General features: G+C 38.7%; 1 protein-coding gene across 3 annotated transcripts in view; it reads right to left on the bottom strand.

Moving 5' to 3' along the window:
* Positions 1-23,300, bottom strand: part of ARFGEF1 (ADP ribosylation factor guanine nucleotide exchange factor 1) — a 63,171-nt gene that overhangs the window by 14,234 nt on the left and 25,637 nt on the right. For 2 of the 3 annotated variants that reach the window (XM_060277764.1, XM_035125747.2), the window contains 19 exons: positions 22,848-22,981; positions 18,320-18,554; positions 15,762-15,864; positions 15,486-15,625; positions 15,280-15,388; positions 13,568-13,769; positions 12,522-12,633; positions 11,197-11,402; positions 11,033-11,117; positions 9,934-10,105; positions 8,028-8,179; positions 6,099-6,227; positions 4,209-4,367; positions 3,760-3,910; positions 2,666-2,756; positions 1,564-1,604; positions 1,305-1,474; positions 877-1,028; positions 585-757 (listed from right to left, as the gene is read on the bottom strand). In XM_060277764.1, coding sequence (XP_060133747.1) covers positions 585-757; positions 877-1,028; positions 1,305-1,474; positions 1,564-1,604; positions 2,666-2,756; positions 3,760-3,910; positions 4,209-4,367; positions 6,099-6,227; positions 8,028-8,179; positions 9,934-10,105; positions 11,033-11,117; positions 11,197-11,402; positions 12,522-12,633; positions 13,568-13,769; positions 15,280-15,388; positions 15,486-15,625; positions 15,762-15,864; positions 18,320-18,554; positions 22,848-22,981 — 2,716 coding nt within the window. The remainder of the gene's footprint in view (positions 1-584; positions 758-876; positions 1,029-1,304; positions 1,475-1,563; positions 1,605-2,665; positions 2,757-3,759; positions 3,911-4,208; positions 4,368-6,098; positions 6,228-8,027; positions 8,180-9,933; positions 10,106-11,032; positions 11,118-11,196; positions 11,403-12,521; positions 12,634-13,567; positions 13,770-15,279; positions 15,389-15,485; positions 15,626-15,761; positions 15,865-18,319; positions 18,555-22,847; positions 22,982-23,300) is intronic. The other variant, XM_035125749.2, reaches the window with a different exon arrangement.

Raw genomic sequence — 23,300 nt, 5'->3', positions numbered from 1 at the left:
GCTGAAGGGCCACAAGTTCCCTTACCTATGTAGTAAAGCAAAATGATTTTTATTAAGTATTATTATTTAGGTTTTACTATGCAAATAAATTCTGAAGCTAAAAAGCAACACAATAAGAACAGAATATATTATACCTCTTGGCAAAAGGCTGTAAATTATACATGGGTACCATAGGTGCCAACTCCCAGATTGAAAAATCCAGGATCGGCACTGGACGTCGCGCTGCGGCCATTTTGGAACTGGGCAGAGCAGCACCAGAAGTTGCTTCTACGCATGCTCTGCCCATTTCCAAAATAGCCACAGTGCCAGGAGTCGCGCTGCGGCCATTTTGGAACTGGACAGAGCAGCACCGGAAGTCGCTTCTACGCATGCTCTGCCCATTTCCAAAATGGCCACAGCGCCAGAAATCGTTTCTGCGCAGGTCCAGAGATTCCAGACATGCGCTGAAGGAGCCTCCCCGGGCTGGTAAGAATCTGGGGGATTTATGGGTTTTTTAAAAATCCGGGCTGCCAGCGGGAAATGGCTGGAAAAATGGGGGTTTACCAGGGAATACGGGAGAGTTGGCAGCTATGATGGGTACTCACTGACAATGTGGCCTGTAGTTTGAAAGGCAAGTTCAACTATACTTTCATCCTGATCAGATGCAGCCAGATGAAAAACTGAGAAAATATTCTTCCATCCTGAGCGGATGTTTGCTGCTTGGGAATTTACCATCTGGGCTATGCAACGAACAACCATGTCACGAATGGTTGGAGATCTACAACAGAGACAAAATTTACTAACAATTTAGTAGTTAAAACTCTAAGCTTTAGTTTTGTACACTAGAGAATGAAAGAATGATTTCAGGTAGCTCATCCGTTACACATCATTTATTACCTGTTTCTTTTCATGATATGTTCAAATGGTCTTAAGAAGTCCTTCTGGAATCGGAAATTAGCAAGTTCCCCTTTTTCTAAGAACTTCATTGATAACTGCCTTAAGGAATCGACTGCGAAAATAGCTACATCTTCATTGGGGTTACAGCCAACCTAGCAAAGCCAAGTTAGAAACTCATGAAATACAATGTAAAAAGTAAAAAATATACAAAATTATTTAAATCTGTAAATAAATGTATGGCAAAACCAACAGGAAATTATACTCTAACTTAGCATAATTATTTTCTAAAACATTTCTTGAAGTCTAACTTTCAGTAAGTAATTAACTGGTGGTATTTTCAGCACTCAAAATGCTGATGGGGCATTTTTATTATATAAATTAAAAGGTCCAATTGGCTTTGTGGAAGAGCTAGTAAATAGGAGGCATACCTTATTGAAATGATCTCCAATAACTTCCCAGATTCTAGACCACTGAAGCCTTATTCTCCCCATGTTATAGTAAGAAATCTCCACTATCTTCTGAAGGCTAAACATCCGAGGATGAGTGGCAGACAGCAGTTCATCCATAGACACAGCACAAAGCCATCGAACAAAATCCACTGTTAAATCCACAGAGAATCCACTTAATAAATATATATTTTTTAAAAATGTTAATAAACTAGTATGGTAAGCAGTGTCCAAAACTTACCAATAGCATTTCCATCTAGCCTTGTAGATCCTGTAAATATTCTGTCAAAGACACAATTTAACAGAACTGTGTAAGAATTTTTCACGGCAGATTTTTCTCAATATATATGAAGATTAAAGGTCAACAAACCCTACCACTGAATATTTGACATATAAATATATGTGTGTGATTATATTTATATACAGGGAATGGCCATTTTAGGCATGTCCAAGTGATGTGCAATTGCCTATGTGTGGGTCCTTTTGGACCTGAGAAAGGGAAGAATGGGTACGTAATAGGGGCATGGCATGCTTATACACACTCCCCTGATGTGTGCAGGGGCTGCGAAAGGAACCTCTGCACAAAATGGTGACTGCTTGTACATAGCTCTGCTTCTGAGTATCTGACAAAGTGTGTATTACACATGAAAGCTCATACCTTGAAAGCTTATAATTAGTTTATCTTAAAGGTGCCACTGGAATTATTAACAAATATTTTTTTTCATCTTTCATCTTGTTATTTATTATGGCTATGACAGATCAACACAGCTATCCACCTGAATCTGCTTGTACATATACTAGGAGCTGTGTCCCTGCATTACTTGCCAACCTTGCCTACAATTCCATCTACCAGACACACACCTCCCCAAGCTCCCCTTAGACCAAGTTGCGGTGGGCGGAACCTTGTTGGCTCCCACCACAGCTTTGACAGGTGGGTAACCCACCTGTCAATATCCCCAAGTCAGAGGTTGAAAACGCAGAAAGACTTAAAACGCCTGCCTCATGCTGATCCTCTCAAAGTTTTGCAGTCATCCCCTTGCTTCCCCTCCCATGCCAGAGGTACAAAGAAGGTAAAAGTGGATTGCAAAACCATCTGAAGTATTCCCATGCTTCTTTTCTGCCCCCGTAACCTTGCCAACCCTTTCCATTTTGCCCTCACTAACTCAGTTGTATCATTTAGTTCTTTGGATCAACAAACATTACTAGTGCATTACTAGAGGTAGTATCTTTTTTTTATTTTAAAAAAGCTAACAAGTAATATGACTATTTCCAATACAGCCAAGATATTTATGCTCCTATACAAACTTCACTATATCAAGCAAAAGGCAAACACAATACCATACCTGTCTACAGCAACAACAACACTTTGTGAACTAGTTTCTCCAATGGATTCTTGAATACTTGCAATCTGCTTCCAGTCCATATTTCCTCCAACTAGCAGATGCATCAATTTTTAACAGAAGGGATGGATTGTTGAAGGGAGGAAGGGAAAAAAGTTACTTTGCAAACACTGAAATAATTATATTTGCTAGCAATACCAAAGATAATGGTAAAAATGGATAAAATCTGCTTCCCACTGCAATGTCGTCTGGCTATTGTTAGGAGCTGTTGTCTGTCAATGACACATACAGCTCTTTTACACAAAGACTGGTGACTTTATGTTAGTAGAAACAGTAGAAGTTAGTAGAAATAACTTTCACTTGTGCAAGGAAAGGTGTCTAATTTTTGCTTTCCCCCCACCCAAATATCCACTGGATTCCTTATATTTCAAAAAAGGGCCCTCCAGAACAGCATGGAATATGATGGAAGCACTATGTACTAGTGCAAAGTCCCATTGAAAATAACATACCTACGTTAGTCCCCTTCAGTTATTTCAATGGGTTACTCCAAGTATGACTAACTTTGGATACAACCCATTCTTATTCTTAATTAGAATTGTATACTGAGCTTCATCTGATCAGAGTGGTTCACAACATAAAAATACAAAATGGGAACACAAAACGAAAACAAACCAATAACCCCAATCCCACAAACACATTTAAAAGGCCACAGAATGTTAATCAGCTGAAGGCCTGGATATAGAGAAACAAATATTAAGGAATAGTAAAATAAGGGAATTTGAGAAGAATCAGTACAAACGAAAATATGAGACTCAAGGTTTTGTTTTATACTGTTTCGTTTTGGATGTGAAGTCTTCTGTTATAAATATTGTACATAAAATGAATAAAGAAGTATCTTTTAAAAAAGAGAAACTTTTTCACCTGGCACTTAAGGAAATGTCATGAAGGTACCAGGCAATAGTACCGTATAGAATATTTGTATAGTTCTCTTCTTTCTACAGGAAAGTCACTGACAAATCTAAACCAGCAACAAGGCAGACATAATGTACTTAAAACAATTTTTCCAGCTAGTAGTTAGTAGTATTTACAATACTTGCCTATTCCTAGACTTGCAAATTCATCAGGTGCCTGATCCTTTGTTCCTGTAAAAGAACCTTCTCGTCCTCTCACAGTCCCAGAGATGTAACGTGGCTTTACTCCAGTACCTATTAACTGTGCCAATTCAAGCTGACTGATGCATTTCAAAATCTTGAATTTAAAAAATACAACAAAATAAAATAACAAATCTACTGAAAGACAGATCATTTTTAACATCAAATGTTAGTAAAGCCTAGCAGTTTTCATCCATACACACAAGCAAATTTCCAGAAACCTTTTAGGTATCTCACACTGACACAAACCCTCTTAAAAACATAAATATACAATTAAATTTGACAATATGGTTTTAGTATATGAAAAAGTTATCTATGCATCATGCAAATATATACACAGAGAATGTATAGTCTACACATTCAGTTATTATATAGCAATTTAAAATATAATCTACCTCATGCCAAGAAGTTCCCAAGTAATTTCCGTCAGTATGAGCCACTGTAATGAGTGTTTTTATTGTATCAATGTTCTTCTGTTTCATTTCAGTAATACCAGAATTCACCGTAAGTAAAGTAAATCTTGCTAGTGCTTGGACATAAGCATCCCTTTCAAGCTATAGGAAGAAAAATGAGCATTTTAATTCATCAGGATTTACCTAGTTCATCTACTGCTAGATATCACAGCAGTTACTACACCATAGTATTGTATTAAGAGAGATGCAAGATGTCAATATTGAAGCCAATGTAATGGAGGGAGGGGAATCACAGGAGACTCTGGCTCCTTCCTTACTGGAAGGTAAAGGGACCCCTGGCCATTAGGTCAAGTCATGGCCGACTCTGGGGTTGTGGCGCTCATCTCGCATTATTGGCTGAGGGAGCCAGCGTACAGCTTCCAGGTCATGTGGCCAGCATGACAAAGCCGCTTCTGGCGAACCAGAGCAGCACACGGAATTGCCGTTTACCTTCCCGCTGTAGGTATTTATCTACTTCCACTTTGACGTGCTTTCGAACTGCTAGGTTGGCAGGAGCTGGGACTGAGCAACGGGAGCTCACCCCGTCGCGGGGATTCGAACTGTCGACCTTCTGATCGGCAAGCCCTAGGCTCTGTGGTTTAACCCACAGCGCCACCTGCGTTCCTTACTGTACTCAAACACAAATACTACAAAAGTTGTGAACCAGATTTTATACAGGAAGTAGGCTTTTTTCTCTTTATGTGTCTGTGCATCATTCCTAGAGGAGTGTGCAAACTGAATTATGAGAGTCACCTACTTTCCTCAAGTTCTGCAAAGAACATATGAAAACAGATACCATTTTGGACAGCTAAAATCTTATGTCATAACATTTTAGTTAAATTTTGTACTGATTCAGCGCTGTTGGTTTTATCTTATTATTGCATTTTAATGGGTTTTATTGAGACGTTTTCTTAATAGGTAGTATATCTATATCTATCCATATAATATAAACAATTGTTCCATACATGAACAAAATTAAAACCCAAAAGGTTATGATCTTAATGAGATAATCAGGAATCCTAACACTTGCCTACTATGGTATGAACTCACTCAACACAACAAAATACAGAAGAAATAGCTCTGATATCTACACTCAGCAGTTTTCCGGATACATCAACATAATGCAGGTACTGTAATGTTGAAGCTTAATCAGTAGTGATTGCTCCCCCAAAGTGAACAGGCTTGGAATTCCTTACAGTTGGTGTACTAAAAGATACAGCAATATATTTTAATAAGGAAGCTTTTCCTATACCAAAAAAATACAGTGGTACCTCGGTTTAAGTACACAATTGGTTCCGGAAGTCTGTACTTAACCTGAAGCGTACTTAACCTCAAACCGAGGCATACTTAAACCGAGGTATGACTGCAAAAGAACTGGAATTACTCATGATGAAACTCAGGTAAACCACTATTTTCTGCCTGTTTTGTGTATGAGAATGTCTTTTCTCTCTTAGTAAACTATTAAGTAGAAAAAGTATAATATGCTGGCAAGGTGCCTGAAGATAACCTTATATCCACTTTGCAGTCTCATGTATATATTAATCTCATTGACATTTGAATTCTATGATTATTTCCATTTTTAAAGTGACTTTTATTTGTTTAACAACGATTATATACTACTAATTGAAAAAAAGCTCAAAAAGAATAAAACAATGTAATTGCAAGTACAAACTGTTATTAAAACATTAAAAAAAAAACACCAATAAGCTAAAACCAGAGTAAAATATAACACTATACTGTTGGAAAACCACACCATGTATTTTATGGCGCAATGCTACTATATAATCATGAATATTTACAATACTTTTACTGAACCTTAGAATTCAGTATTACCTGGATGTTAAAAATGCATGCTATTCTGATTGCACATCGTATGCCTTCTAGGCAAAGAGAGGCAACTTCTGTGTCATCACAGTCTTGCAATCCTACACTGAATGCAGCTAAGAATGGTGTCCATGCCAACTAGAATAAAAAAAATAAAAATAAATCATTCAAACAGCAGCACACACTTTAATTATTATGTAGTCCAGATAAATGTGACCAGCATTATAAAGCTATAATGTGGGCAAACTTGATTCACCCGTTGATTTTTCATTTATTTAGTTTTCAATCTATAATAAATAAAGCTTGGGGATGCTGGTGTTTTCCATATGGGTTTATTTACCTGGTCACACTGTTACTGTGTGACTGGTATGGTACACTGCATTTATGGCTGCCATACTGCTAGTTACCAAATTGCCCTGTCCCTACTTCCATGTTTACATTCCAAAGCGGGGGTATTCTTGTTGTCATCCATGGGCTCTCTCTGCATGGCTTCACAGTGCGTTTACTCTGGACAGGGAGTTTGGGAACTGTCTGCTGTGTATGCCAACAGTTGGCCTTGGTTGCCACAGTGACACCAAGCATGCTAGCTCTCTGTATTTTGTGTTGCCACTCTGTAAATTCCTCCCCCCCTTGGGCTTCTGAACAGGCCCAGGATCTGCTGTTACTTTACACTGCCCTCATTTGTGCTTCCATGCTCTCTACCAGGGTTCTGTCCCCTCCCCCATGCTTTTTAACATCTACATGCAGCCGCTGGGAGAGATCATCAGGGGGTTTGGGCTGGGTGTTCATCAGTATGCGGATGATACCCAGCTCTACCTCTCTTTCAAATCAGAACTAGTGAAGGCAGTGAAGGTCCTGTGTGAGTGGCAGGAGGCGGTTGGAGACAGAAGTACTGTTTGTGGGGGACAGGAGGCGGGCAGGTGTGGAGGATTCCCTGGTCCTGAATGGGATAACTGTGCCCCTGAAGGACCAGGTGCGCAGCCTGGGAGTCATTTTGGATTCACAGCTGTCCATGGAGGTGCAGGTCAATTCTGTGTCCAGGGCAGCTGTCTATCAGCTCCATCTGGTACGCAGGCTGAGACCCTACCTGCCTGCAGACTGTCTAGCCAGAGTGGTCCATGCTCTAATTATCTCCCGCTTGGACTACTGCAATGCGCTCTACGTGGGGCTACCTTTGAAGGTGATTCAGAAACTACAATTAATCCAGAATGCGGCAGCTAGACTGGTGACTGGGAGCGGCCGCCGAGACCACATAACACCGGTCTTGAAAGATCTACATTGGCTCCCAGTACGTTTCCAAGCACAATTCAAAGTGTTGGTGCTGACCTTTAAAGCCCTAAATGGCCTCGGTCCAGTATAACTGAAGGAGCGTCTCCACCTCCATCATTCTGCCCGGACACTGAGGTCCAGCACTGAGGGCCTTCTGGCGGTTCCCTCGTTGCGAGAAGCCAAGTTGCAGGGAACTAGGCAGAGGGCCTTCTCGGTGGTGGCACCCGCCCTGTGGAACGCCCTCCCAACAGATGTCAAAGAGGAAAACAACTACCAGACTTTTAGAAGACATCTGAAGGCAGCCCTGTTCAGTAAGGCTTTTAACGTTTAATAGATTACTGTGTTTTATTTTTCTGTTGGAAACTGCCCAGAGTGGCTGGGGAAACCCAGCCAGATGGGCAGGGTATAAATAATAAATTATTATTATTATTATTATTATTATTATTATTATTATTATTATTATTATTATTACCAGATCCTTGTGCATAAGATTGCTTGTTAAGTTATTTATTATACATTTAGGTAGCTAGTAATTGACACTGGCAATAGTGAAATTTGTGTTCTTAGAAAGCAAAGAACTGCTTTCAATAGTGTTTTAAAATGTAAAATATTCACTTATCTAGAAGAAACGTAGTCAAAGTACAAAAGCAGAATATTTATGAGACTTACCTTGAACATTGGTCTTACATGTTCCAAGTGTGTTGCGCTTGTGAAAGGAGCTTGAACATGGCTCACTGCCTCCATCAGCGCTTTAGCTGTTTTAGCCATCTGCTCCATTTCTAAATTATAAAGAAGTCGCCTCTGCTTTTCACTAGCTACATCTGGAAGCAAGTGTATCTATTATATTTTTAAAACATTTTATTCTATTCAAAATCTAAACCAAGACAAAACAAATATACAAAGAAAAGCATACTTATAACACCAGCAATATATGCACAACTTGTCACAATCATGTTGATACATTTTTAATCAAAGAAATAAATGTTTTGCGTCTATAGGTTTCCATCCTATTAAAAATTGTTTTGTTTGTTTTCCTTCCTACATTCTAACGTGGTTTGTTTTTAAATAACCAGCCAGTCATATATTCTACCCGCACTGTAGGAATTGCTGTCCTTCGCTGCTAGGCATACAAAATCTAGCCATTAATACAATGCACATATACATAATTATTTACTGGAAACCCACTGGCAAATCTATTGCATAACAAAAACAAGAGTGGATCAATTTCCAAATCTCTGTGTTATTAGATCTCTTTTATTCCTTATCTTTGCTCAGTACTGTATTGGCTTCAGACATCTACCATATATGAAAACATTTCCACTTTCTTATTAACAGTTCCAACACTTTTTGCTAACCATACCAATATATAGAATTGGAATACATTTGCCCACTTTACCATATAATGTTTGACTTGTTTCTCACAAGACAAAGACACAATGGAATGTTTTTAGCTTTTAAACAAGATGTTTTCAGTTTTCAAATTGGGGAAGGGATGATATGCTAAAGGAGTAGAGGAAATTCATGGCACAATTAGACAGGCATCACTGGATGTCACCCCATTGAAATAATCTAAAGAAGGTATTAGGAGCCCATGGCTCTTCAGATGTTGCTGGACTGCACATCATAAGCTCCAATAAGCATGGCCAATGACCAGGGATGATAGAAGCATTGGTCCAGGTTCCCCACTCATTATCACAAGTGATTTATCATCCACAATTTAGCCACACACATAGATGGAAAAGGACTGGTTTGGAAGGATAAGGGGGTGGTGGGATAATTTGCTACACCCTAACAAAACCCTGCCTACTCCCTTGAAAATATTGACTCCAATATATAATATGTTGATATTCAGAGCTGAAATTTGAACAGTTAATGGTTGCAACAAGAACTATTACAGATTTCATGAGTGTTATCAATTGCAGGAGAGAAAGAAAGGCCAACCGTTTGAAACATGCCTATACAACTAGAAATTTAGACAAGAACAGGTTCAGTCCCAACAAAATCATGGTTGTAATAAAAGCACACACAATACATATGCTGGTTTCAACAGAAAGCTACCGTGTTTCTCATATTATAAGACACGTCTAATATTTATTTTTTCCTAAAAAACACACACTATGGCTTATTTTCAAGGGATGTCTTATGTTTTCCTCCTCCTGCTGCTGCGGCCGGCATTGCTGCTGCACCTATCACTATGTCTTATTTTCGGGGTGTGGCTTATATTCCTTGAATGCTTAAAAATCCTGCTATGGCTTATTTTATGGGTATATCTTAAAATATGAGAAACAGGGTACATATATATGAAATATGAAAATGCATTTATTTTAACTTCCCTCCTATACTGCAATTTAGTGCATTTTTGCTGTTGCCATTTATTTGCACAGGTTTATATCTCTATATAAAGACAGAGAATGCAGAAGAGTAACGAGATGTGTACGCACACTTGCTCACTGATATATATATTTTTGAAAGATACATTATAACAAGGCAGTTTTATTAGGTTGGTTATCAGTATCAACAAGAAAGCGAAAAGCAACAAATACTCTGTGAAGCTTGGTATGCTGTGGGGGCTTACTTTGTTTACTTGTTTTTGTTGGTATTGTTAACTCTTTTGTTTCCTTCATTGAGATCTTTTTCCCTGCTATTTCATTATATATGGCAGATAGATATTCTTCAGGCAGATCCTTGCTATCATTGATACCTCTGTTCATCTTAATGTATTGTTCTTTTGTCATTTTATTCTTTACCTAGAAATTGGGGGGGGGGGGAGCAGTTTAGTATTAGCCATGAAAGCAACATCAGTAGTAATTACAACAGGATGTATGAATACATAGTCACAGAATCTACCAAGAGAGGCACCTTCAAGAAAAAATATGACTCAGGGATGGATCCGATCTAGTCCACACACTCAGATATATATCTCTCTCCTCCATCACCCACCAGTCGCCACTACTGTTGATTAAACGCCATCAACTTCATACTGACATAGAAGTGGGCTATAAAAAGCAGAATGATAATGGCAGCTTCCACATCTCTCCAAGGGCGGTTCTGAAGAAAAAGGCTTGGTTCATATTCAACACATGGTGCACTCGAATGGACTGCCTAACAGCATTCACCAAAATTTGTGGGTGCCTTTCAATAATATATCTGTTCTATTAATAGTGCTGGTAACATCTAAGCAAAAGTATGTTTTATTATGTTGGTTTCCTTATCTAAAGTACTGTAACACATTCATATGCAGAAATGCCCTACTGTGGCAGAAAACAGCAGACTTTATAAAATTATTTGTACCTTGCCTTTCGGCCCCCAAAAGGGCTTACAACATAGTAACACAATACAAAAACTGGGCAGAACATTTAAAAGGCGCACGCACAAACCCCACAATCTAACCAGACAAATCTAATTGGCAGGCAAGAATTTAAAGCAGGTCAGAAGCCTGAAGAAATAAGCAAGTTTTTACCACCTGCCTAAAAATCATCAACATGGGGGCCATCTGGAACTCTTGGGAAGGCATTCCAGGGTCAAGGGGTTGCAATCAAGACTTAAGATGCAGGAGGAAAATAAGATTTATTTAAATCAGAAGTAAAGTCAGCTTAAAATGGTGCTGGTTTAATAAACCTGAGTGAGTCACTTTGTAGATTCAAGTTATAATTAATAGGTTCTAAGTAATGTACCTGTGGGCTATGGAGATCTGTTGTCAACATGATAATTGAATAAGCCAAGACATAAGCAGTGTCAGCACTAGCAAAGAGGGTTTGCCTGAAACAAAAAATATATATAATCAATTTCCCCCTTTATCCAGCTATAGATTAGACAAAGGCAGGAGAAAGCCACTTACCCTTGGTTGCATTCCAAGTATCTAGCAGCAAATTTCTCCATCAATCTATCTATTTTCTGAGCTTCTCCCGGAAGACGAAAGCCTTCCAAAAACATGCGCAGTGCAGAAACAAAATCCTTTGCTGAAAAGTCATGCTGGTCCACATATGCATACATAACTTCCTTATTAAATTTATCATTGTCTCCTAGGAACTCCCCAGCTTGAGTCTAAAATGAAAATAATTAAATACAGGTCAGGTCAACATGTATACAACCAAATGGAAAGTGATCCAGCCATACTGCATTTTTCATTTTTTAAATATTTTAAAAATAAACACCCAAAGTATGCTGCTGTCTTGGTTGCTGAAAAATGCAATCCACACTACAGCACCGGAAAGTTTATTAGATCAAATGAAGTGCTAGACAGGGGAAGAAAACCACCTTCCTTCCATTTAAAAAAGGACAAGAAACTGGCTGACTGCCAATATAAGGAAGAGAGCAACCTCACATTAGGATGGTATCCTCCAGGAGTTTACTGCACTCCCCCAACCCCCAGTTCTATGAACTGTTGCCCACAGCATTTGAGACAATTAGGTTCTGTCCCATAACAGATTCTGCATCATTCAAGCTCTGAAATTTGAACCAAGATCATACATGCCCAGAAGATCATCTTCACATCCATCTTGACCTATAAGATGCTCTAGATTTCAGAAGTGTATTCACACAAATTAAAAATAAAAATGGAAGAGTACTGTATTTGTTCTTTTAAGAATGATCCTATGCTGCTGCACCAAGGAAACCTGGGATAATTTTACTTGCTGAAGCCAGTAAAGGCAGTCTTCTTCACCAAGTATTTAGAAAGGGGAGAGCAGTTATATTAGATAACACACTACAGATGGGAAAACCTTCCATTTATTTGTGATGAAACTCTTAAGATGCTTGAAATGGGATGATATATCCATCTATTATAAATACATAATCAGCTCTAAGTTTGTGCAAGCTATACATATTCCAGATAGCCAGTAGGACTATTCTTATAATGTAGTCTCCTGCTCACATTGCAAACTACTTTTGTAACTCTGGGGTGCTTACCAAGCAGTGGGGAAAGTGGTATAAGGGCTATTGCTGCTTCAATTTGTTTGGTCACAAGTCCCGCTGAACATGTGAGGCCCTTGGGTGTGCTTAAATGAACTCTCTGGGTTGTAGCTATAAACACTTCTTTACCATTACTGTACACAGTTATGATAGGAATACTGGTAAGTTTAAGTCTAGCTCAAACTATTGCAATTGTATTTACAAAGTAAATCACATATAAAATACATTGGACATTAATAACAGTTTTCTTACAGAGTCTAATCTTTCTTCTTGATGCAAGAACTGGGCAATATCTTCAGGAGTAGTACCAAGCATACCTTGCTCTTGTAGGTACTGAATTCCTCTCTTTGGTTTCTTATTAAACCTGTATGTTAAATCACATGTTCATTAATCACTGAAAATGCACATACAAGGTGAAAACATCTGTATGCTGAGGGGGATTCATAACTTGGCATCACAATCATCCCAAGACTCATTTAAAAATCAAAACCCAGAGAAGCCATAATTTGAAGAGTAAGAAACCCATCCCTAAGCAATAGTAAATTAGTAGCAGAAGTTCCAATTTACCATACTGTTAAAATATTTGAATGCAGTTTTGTTGGGTGGGGAAGCTGAAGAGAGGGGAAAAGGATATAAATATCATATTTTAACACCAGGCTGTCATATTTCCACCTCGCAGTTCCTCATAACTAATTCTTATTACACATAAGAATTAGATTTTTACAGTAAATTCTAAATTCCTTATAAATGTCTATGAAATATTACTATTCTACTTCTCATTGACTTTATATCTATTATCACTGTTGTTTCCACCTGATCTTTGTCCACACTTCTTGTTTTTGAGGTTTGTTTTTTAAACAATTGCATTCATATCCTACTCCATGTCCAGCAGTTGCTCAGGAAAGCAAGAAATGGGGGGGGGACTACTAAAGTTTTCAGCATAGAAGATGTAATTGGGTAACACCTTAGTGACTGTGAGGTAAAAGGCCAAAAGAAAACCAGAGTCAAACTGAAGCTAAAATCCCAAGTGCACATCCTAGAAAATAAGTCCTACTGAATTCAGTTAAGACTTAAATCTGAGTAATGTTTATAATTGGCCTATAAGACTGTAGTCCTCGAAATTTTATGTAAGTACAGTTCCAGTGAAGTTTGCCTTTGAGCAAACTGCACTTTGAAAAATAGATGCTACAATATTCTTTCTTCAAAGGTATTAAAAGGTAGCAGATAAAAGAAAATGATAACAGGAGACTCCCCTGCATTCTGACAATTTACATTATAGATTAAACAAATAAACTTACAAATCTATTCCTTGTTCTATTATTTCCTTCTGTTGCTTTAGAACCTCAAACTGCTCTGGATTGTCAGTACCAGACATCTGTGTGCTGTAGCTACCAATTCCTGATGAAGCTGTGGAGTCTAAGGAATTTAAGCTGCCATATCGGTTAATTGTCTCAGGGTGTTTTGTTTCAGTGCTGTCTTGTTCTGTGGGTTTTTCTTGTCCTGCACAAGAATAGCAAAAGAAAGTGACCTTTACAAGTTAGTTGATGTTTTTAGAAGTTGCCGATTTGTGAACTGTCCATCATCACATTCAAAGTCTAGTTATTAATAATATTTAGTAAGATATACATCACTAGTTCTATGTGACAGAGAGTTATAACATTAACATTTTTTGGGGGGGGGGGAATGAACCTAACAAGAATATCAGATCTGAAGGTTGGAAGAAAATTAATTTTATAGAAGAAGAATAACAAAAAGTTGAAAGATTTAAAATAATACAGTGGTACCTTGGTTCTCAAACGCCTTGGTACTCAAACACCTTGGTTTTCAAACACCGAAAATCTGGAAGTAAGTGTTCCGGTTTTTGAACATTTTTTGGAAGCCAAACGTCCGATGTGGTTGTCGGCTATTGTTTCTGGGGTGCCTGCACCAATCAGAAGCTGCACCTTGGTTTTTGAACGTTTTGGAATTCAAACGGACTCCAGAACAGATTAAGTTTGGTGCTTTTGTTTTTGCTATTTATTTTGTGTTTTTGTGGCTTTTTCGGTTAATTTGTTTTTGTGACTGTGTGGAACCCAGTTCAGCTACTGATTGACTGATTTGTGGCTGCGGAAATGGATAAAAGCCCCCCATCCAAACAATGACTATCATCAGTGCAGGTAAGAATTTTTTTAAAAAAAAATCATCTACAATACTGTCTTATATATTTTATAGTACAATACATTGATTATTGCTTTTATTTTATGGATCAATGCTCTCGTTAGATAGTAAAATTCACGTTAAATTGCTGTTTAGGGATCGTTTGTAAAAGTCTGGATTAATTCCTTTTGCATTACTTTCTATGGGAAAGCATGTCTTGGTTCTGGAATGCTTTGGTTTTGGAACGGACTTCCAGAACGGATTAAGTCTAAGAACCAAAGTACCACTGTACCCTGACAGATGTATTATAATGTGTTATAATAAATGTGTTATAATAAATAACAAATGATACAACCCTTTACCAGAGCAAAGCACGCTACAATTCTAGACATTGTGAATCTTTGCAGCACATTATATGATGACATGAAAACAGCTTACATAACTGTAAAGGATGTAGGAAACTGTCTGGCAAGTGGCTGTGGGAAAACTACTGCAAATGGAAGAGCTTTTCCCAACTTAACAAAATGTGAGAAGAGATAATTCTGTGTTTCTGTCAGCACAGGGTATTGCATGATCTCTTGCACAACGTCTCAAAATATGTGCTTCGGTAAGAACGCGGTTGTTTGAAATCTCTTGTGCAACAATTTGTAGAACAGTGCCAACACCAGGATTTCCTCTACGGGTGTCTCTCTGGATCCAACGCTCTATTATTTGCAGACTTCACACATGCATCCAAAGCCAAATCAAACCTGCAGCTGCAGTAATTTACATATCTGAGCAGGGCAAGTTGTCATACTTAGCAAACAGGAAAATCAACTTCACTACATTTCTGGTCAACACGTCACTAAGGAATAAGAATGTCAAAACAGCTTACCTAGGGTTGTTTGAGAGTTGGGATTTACATACTGATCCTTACTCCATTCCACCATGCACTTCAATATGGAGACTAAGCATTCAAGTCCCTTCTTTCTCAGGCTCAGCTCCTGCAATAATTTGTATATATTTGCAAAAAGATTTAGGTAATATTCAATGTTAATTTTTTTTTTCTACTAGAAACATGAGATATGCCATAGTTTTTACCTGAATGTTGGTCATTCCAAGTTCCTGGCTGCCTCTTCCTTGAGCAATCTTGGACAGGTCATTAACTAGTCTTTCAAATATGTTTGCAGCATTCAAATCACAATCATAGTTTACATAGATGTCCACTACACTCTGGGCATCTGTAACGGGAACAAAATTATACATTGAAAAGCTTTGCTAAGTAAACATATAGGCATAGCAACAAACCCCCTCAAAACTAGCAAGACATGTGACCCTAAACCTTTGAAAAGCAAATAGGTTTGCCCAATGGAGTAATACCTGCGCATATCCTTGTCAGTGTTTGTATAACCATCCATTTATGATCAAAGGAGCTAGTAGAGGTTTCTAAGATATACAAAAAAATCTCTTTGAAGAAAACCTAGGGAAAATGGTATGGACAGAAAGAAGTTACATTTATTTCCCAAACCCTGTATTTCATTCATTAACTGTTATAATCCAACATCTTCCCCATGCAAAGCTTAACATATATAGAATTCATATCTTAATCTTGCCATATAGATTTAGCACTGATGCTAATAAAAGTATGTTATTCCCTTCATCAGGACAATAGGCAGCCATGTGTTGTACAGGAACATTTTAATTCAAGGGAAATGATTCATAGAGTTCTTGTAGGTCACAAAGTCTAATTTTAACAGTAATTGCATTCACTCCAATTACTATTCTATCAGCTCTGTTAAATTGCATTTGGATGTCCTGCTAGGGCGGCAAAGTTGAAAAAAGCAAAACAGAAACAAAAAACAGACAACCCTGGTTTAAGAAATCCAGGATCTGTGCATTGAAGGCAGCGTGCAGAGGTAGGTAGGGTGGAAATGGTGCCTGGATTAAATGCTTGTTCTTGGATTCATAAACCATGAAAGAGAACATCCCAACTGGTTCTTAAAGTGCCCTTTTCCATTTGGAAAAAGAACATCCTTGAATACAATGCTTTTGTCATCTGACAATAGCTTTCAGACTAGTTAATATCCTAGGGCATAAGCAGCAATATCTACATACTTAAGAATCTTCTGCCTCCAAGACATTAGTCAATTGTGTAAAGCCTGTTGATAGAGGTATATAAAAAAATGTGTTCATCACTTTCCCGTGGCTGGAAGCCAAAGAGCTACTTATGACTAGCCCATATTGTTGTTTTTGAACTTTTTGGGGAACCAGTTCAACCCAATGTCATGTCAAACAACCCAGAACTCTTAGAGCCTTTTTTGGGAGTCATAGAACTAACTTCACAATTCTTTAGATTCTTTCATCTAAGTAGCTAAGTACCGTTATTTTGTCTCTATATGAGTTAGAATATGACATGTCAGGTTATTGTTTTTAATAAATCTCATCAGCATGGCTGAATAGAAGTTTTGAGAAAAGTTTCTTAAGAGAGGTACCCACTTTCCACCAAAGAGACACATCTAAATGGAAATTTCCTATATTTTATATATGCACACAGTGCCTACAGGAAATGGGAAGACCAACACACAAAGCTAGTATTAAAACAGCCTGCAACTTTATCACAAACAATTGTAACAAGTATCCATCCCTGTTGCCACATAGCAAATAGGAGATGAATGGCAGAAGGCAGAGCACACACAAGACTAAATCCTCATCACCAACTCTCATCTTTGCCACTGGAAAACGATAACTTCCTGCCTTTTTCCAAAGGCGGAGGCAGAATGTAAGAAACTGTACAGCGCTTGTCATTTCAAAATGCAAATGACTTATATATACATTTACACAGTTATATATTTTAATTTAGTATGTTTTCTATTAGTATTTCTGGAACCATGAAGAAACTCATTCATTTTAGGTATGAGCTTCATAAATTAGCAAGAGGTATTTGTATGATGAAAAATTAATTTGGTGTCTTACAATGACCTTTTCGAGTCAAATGATGTATTGAGTTTTACCCTATACTTCTCAGGTACTTGGTGTTAATCAGAGGTAAGAGCCAAGACAATGCTTTTATGCTAGTCTGACTGAAGCATCAGTTTCAATTAAAGCTGTTCAGTATTTTAATGGATGTATTATTCTATTGCTTTGTTTTATTATGTTATTTTATCTTCTCTTTTATTGTAAGCAGCTTTAGCTATGATTTTAAAAGAAAAATGGAGTATAAATCAATCCCCATGCCCACGTGTTCTATTTCAAATTTGCATAGAGGCCTTCACACACAAACACACACAATATAGGCCCTGCTTCCAGCATCTAGGCTGCAAAGATCACGCTGATAAGGGATTACCTCCTACGCCAAGGTCTATAAGTGAAGCCACACAAACTTGAAGTCCAACATACTAACGACAGGTGAAGATGGAGTGGGGGATGGATGTTCCTGATTCCCTATCTGAACATCTGCATGAGGGTACAATTCTATTCTCTCCCCTCACCACACTGCCCCAACTAGATGTTAACTGAAGATTTATAAGAAAAACATTACACAACATGAAAAAACAACTGAAATACAAACTAAAACAGCAACATTTTGGTACAGATAATGTATAAAATCAAGGAGAGCAGTGGCCAATAATACAGTAGCAAATGAAATGCTCAACTAACAGTTAATTAGTTAGTAAACTCTGGCCAGCGATAAAAAATGCTTAGATAAAAAATGCTGCAGTAAATTGTGCTCTTGATAAGTAGCAGTTTTGGGTTGATTTATATGAGTTTATTTAAAATAAGGTGGTCACTAAACCTAATGAAGTCAAGTTAGTTTGAGGCTAAAATGAAATTGTTCTTTTATGGACCTTATGTATTTTAACTGAACAGTATGCGATGCCTAGAGGGATACTGAATTACTTCAAGTAAGATGCTTAAATTGCTGGATGTTGTCTTACCTCAATTTGCATTTTCAGGTGAGTCTTAAAATTTGAAAGTAGAGTAAGGAATATAGAAAGCGAAAGTTCAAACACTTCTGGAACAGACGAGACTCCGTTTTTAGACAGTGCAACACAAAGATACTGCTTGATAGCATTGATAAACATTTCATTTGTCCTGAAAACAGGTCCTGCATTTTGCAGAATAGACAGCAGCAACTGCAATGAAAGGATCTTTGACCGCAATTCATGAGACCTAGAAGGAATAATTGCAGTTATTTGAACAATTCGTGGGAGATATTTCTCTTTATAAAAACTACTAAGAACGTCTCTAAGCCATTAGAAAATCCTGGGCAATTTATAAAATATAAACCAACCACTTAATGTATTAGACAACAACTATTACACAATGATTTACTGAAAGTGAGTGCTTACAGTAGAGCACACTGTGCATTTCATACACCCCAGGCACAATACATCAATCAGGAACAGTAGTTTAATCACTTTCATTGCTATGAACAGCACCTTGACCTTTATGGAGCAGTTACAATGTTCTAAACGCTAGCCTGCCAATTCCCAAAACACTCATGTCAGCTCTCCTAAATATCCCCCCTTTGTGCACTGAGAGGGGGAGAAGGGGAGAGTTCTTTTTATTTCTAAATCATAGGCACAAGATAAGGATAAATTTTGTTCCCTTTGACGGCATGGGAGATTTACATATCAGTTGTGTCCAGTATTTTCTTTGCGGGGCGGGGGGAACCCAATACTACAGTTGCACTCACCTGAAATGTAGTTTCCCATTCCCAGTTCCAGGGCAGCAGGATTGGTTGCTGGCTCCTCCCCCTGATCAAAGGCAGGAAGCAACCGTTCAGGAGGCAGGGCTCCCATCATGCAGTTCAAGGACTCACACAGCTCAAGAAAGCAGGAGTCATAAAGAAGGGGAGGAAATCCTACCTCCTCCTAACAAAAACTACAACTTTGAACAGTATAAGGAAATGATAGAAAAGAAAAAAGACTCCTGCAGCCCACTACCTAAGGTGGGGCCTGCTGACCTATCACTGGGAATGGAAAACTACATTTCAGGTGAGTGAAACTGTACTTTTCTCCATTTCCAGTTACAGGTTAGCAGGATGGGATGTGCAATAGCTAACTTCCCTAGAGTGGGCTACAGCTGCAGGAGCTAGGGGTTAGGACCTGCTGCAGGACCCTCTGACTGAACACTGCCTCAGGTGAGGTGTATGTGTCCAAGCAGTATTGTCTGGTAAAATGCTAAGGCATGGCCCAGGTGGCTGTGTGGCAAATCTGCTGAAGGAGTGAGAGAGGAAAAGGTGGCCAAAGTGGCTGCAGACCTAGTGGAGTGGGCTGTGATATGCTGAGGAACATAGATCTTTTGGGCTTTGTATGCTAGCACTACACATGCCTTGATGTATCTGTAAAGAGTGGTTGTTGACACCTTTTTCCCCAGGGAGGGGGGGATGGAAGGAGACAAACATGCTCCTGGATTGTCTGTGTAGCTTTGGTTCTGGCTATATTGACCTTAGGGCTCTGCAAACATCTAGTGAGTGCCAGGCTATTTCCTTGGCGTATACCAGAGATGGGCAAAAGGTTGGTAAAATGATCTCCTGTTGAAGGTGGAAACGAGAGGTAACTTTGGGCAGAAAGGAGGGATCAATCCTGAGAACTACTCTGTTATTGTGGAAAATACAAAGATGTTTAGTGATAGAGAGTATGTTTAATTTGGAGACCTTGTGGGCAGAGGCAATAACAATGAGGAAAACCACGTTGAGAGACAGGGTTTGGAGAGAAACTGATCTGAGAGGTTCAAAGGGGGCCATTGCAGGGCAAAACAGACCCTGTGTAGATTCCATGAAGGGAATCTGTCAATAGTGGGGGGACAAATTAGTGCAGCACCTCTGAGGAAGCATTTTAGTAAGGAGTAAGAGGGACAGGAGTGCCTGGCACGCAATGGTCCATGGGGTCACGAAGAGTTGGACACGACTAAACAACAACAACAACAAGAGGGGAGGGGAGGAGAGCGTGACTTTGAAAGAATTGAGAAGAACGCTGCTGCCTGATGTTTCAGAGTATTAACTTCCAGACCTTTTTGTAGGCCTTCTTGGAGAAATTCCAGAATGGTGGAAATTCCAAGCTTGGTGGAGTACGACAGGAGGATAGCCTTCTAGTTGGCTTGGTAGATGCGTATTACAGCAGGTCTTTTGGAATAAAGAAAAATGTCTATCATTGCTGACAATAACTTTCTTTTTGTAAATGGGAGGGGGGGGGTGGAAGAGAGATGCAGAGACTCAGGATTTTGTGAAACCAGGGTCAGGGTGGCCAAAATGGTGCAACAAGAATTACCCTGAACTTTCCTTCCTTGGTCTTGCATAGAACTTGTGGCAAAACAGGTGTTGGGGAAAATGCATAGCGTAGTCCCTGAGGCCAGGGCAAGATGAGCACCCTAGGCTTCTGCTTTCAGAGTGTGAAACCTGGTAAAGTAGCAAGGGAGCTGATTATTTCTTTCTGAGGTGAAGAGGTAGAGTTGGCACTGGCTGAAACAATTTTGGATGAGCTGGACTATTTGTAAATTCAGCTGCCACTCCACCTGATCCAACTTCTGAGCTTCCTGCTGAGCCAATCCACTTGGATGTGTAGGAGGCCTGAGATGTGCTCTGAAGTGATAAACTGAAGGTTGACTTCCACCCAATTCATTAGAGTTGAGCCTTGCTTGTTGATATTCCATTTGGCTGTGGTGTTGTCTGTTCAGATAAGGAAGGGGAAGATGGCTTGGGAAGTGCTGGAGAGTCAGATGAGCAGCCCTGAGTTCCAGCCAGTTGATGTTCATTGTTACTTCTGCTGGTGACCACTGACCTTAGATCGAAACATCCTGGCAACAGACTTCCCAGCCTGTAAGTCCCCAGAAACTAGGATAGAAACGGGTGGATCCACACTGGGCAATTTTATTTTATTTTATTTATTTAGAGCATTTGTACCCCACTCCTTAGCCAAAAAAGCTCCCAGAGCACTTACATGGATAAGGAATGAAAAACTCTAACTAAGCTATCTATACTATTAAAGTACTATGGTAAGTAAAAGAAGGGAAAGAATGAATAAACCAGGAGCTAATGGTAACTGGCTGACCTTGACGAAGACAGGAGCAGAACTGCATGATGGGAGCCCTACCTCTCAAAAGGCTGCTGCTTGCCTTCAGTCATGGGGAGAAACCATCAACACATCCTGCTGACCTGTAACTGAGACTGGTAAAATAAAGGTGTACTGCACAAAACATTGCAATTTAAAATACAATCTGAAAAAAAGTTGCTTGCAAGCATTCCTAACAGGCCAGAGAAAAGCTGAAAATCAAATTGGATATATACTGGAATATTTCTATACATTGCTGGTCTAAAATAAAATTTGAAAAAGACTTGTACAGTGTCCTTTTATCTCACTTAAGTACTAACATGCCGATATGGAAGTGTTATGTTGCATGTGATATCCTGCAGTGTAAATACTTTAAACGTCCGTTAAATTGCCAAAATCAATTTAAGAACTTTATATATACTTTACGTTTACCAAATATATGCCAATACATTTTCCCATACAGTGGTGCCTCGCTAGACGAAATTAATTCGTTCCACGGGTCTTTTCTTATAGCGAAAAATTCGTCTAGCGAATCCCATAGGAATGCATCGAATTTTTTTTTTAAAAAAATTTGCCCATAGGAACACATTAATTGAATTTCAATGCATTCCTATGGGAAACCGCGATTCGCTAGACGAATTTTTCGTAAAACGCATTCATCTAGCGAGGCAAGCTCTGCTCGAAAAATCCTTTCGTTAAGCGGAAATTTTGTTAAGCAGGGCATTCATTAAGTGAGGCACCACTGTACCATGGAAGTCAGCCCATATGGGCTGCCTATAAATTATATAAACATATATTTCAGGGTGTTAGATCAAAAGGAGAAGGACTGGATCCTATGGGGCTATTCCATGACAGGAAGGACATGCTAGGATTCAATCCACCTCCTTGGGTCTAATCCAAAACAATTATTTCTTAATCCACAACTTCCGTTTTATATGTTAGCACTAGAGATTTATGTATGACCTGAAAAACAGCTTGCCATCTAGATAATTGTCATCTTCTATTAATCTCAAACAAGGGTTATCTAGTAGTATCTATTCTGAGGTACAAAAATCTATACAAGGAACATAAACATGAAGACAAGATTGGTAGCTCAAAGGAAGATACTTTTAGTTTCTCTAAATTCAGGTCCCTCATATAACCCAATTGACTGCAAAGAGGACTTCATGTGCATGGAACAGAATTTCCAAACCCCAAAGTTTCCAAATATAATTCATCCAGAAGCTTAATTTATTTTCACTGATCCTGTTGCACCATATTCTAGATGTGCTTTCTATGATTCAATGATAGTGATACTGTTAAAGATCTTATGTTAGGTACTGCATCGCATGATAGTGCATCAGAAGGAGGAAGTGCTGCTATGAATGTATACATCATCTAAGTATTTCACAACAGAAGAATCTCAACTTACTTTGGATCAGGTGGACCATCAGACAGAGGCTTCATAGAGAGTTTACACAGTGACCTGAATACTAGGAAGGCATCCTTTTGCAAGATGTGGGAAAATTTAGCACCAGGCGTAGGTCCTGAAGAATTTCCAGATTCCTAAAGAAATTAACATGTTTTAATAAGCCATTTAGCACTAAGCAGGAGTAGCATGTACAGAGTAATACCAAGCTTGGGGATAGAAGGATATGATAAAATATTTGCTAGCAAATAATGCAGCAGTTATTACGGTGATTTTCAAAGTCAGCTGTCATGCTCAAAAATCACAGGTCTAACATTTTTTAAGCTGATTGGTTCAAAAAGTCAATTAACACCACATTCTTCAATGATAGTAATCAGAGATATACCATTTTGGCTCCTGGAAAATTATAGTCAACAAATCAGGAATCAGCCTTTGTGTTATGGACTCCTAGAAACT

This window comes from Zootoca vivipara, chromosome 8, assembly GCF_963506605.1.
Source record: "Zootoca vivipara chromosome 8, rZooViv1.1, whole genome shotgun sequence".
Classification (NCBI taxonomy): domain Eukaryota; kingdom Metazoa; phylum Chordata; class Lepidosauria; order Squamata; family Lacertidae; genus Zootoca; species Zootoca vivipara.
The sequence above is the reverse complement of the archived record's forward strand: the minus strand, read 5'-3'. Positions and strand labels throughout refer to the sequence as shown.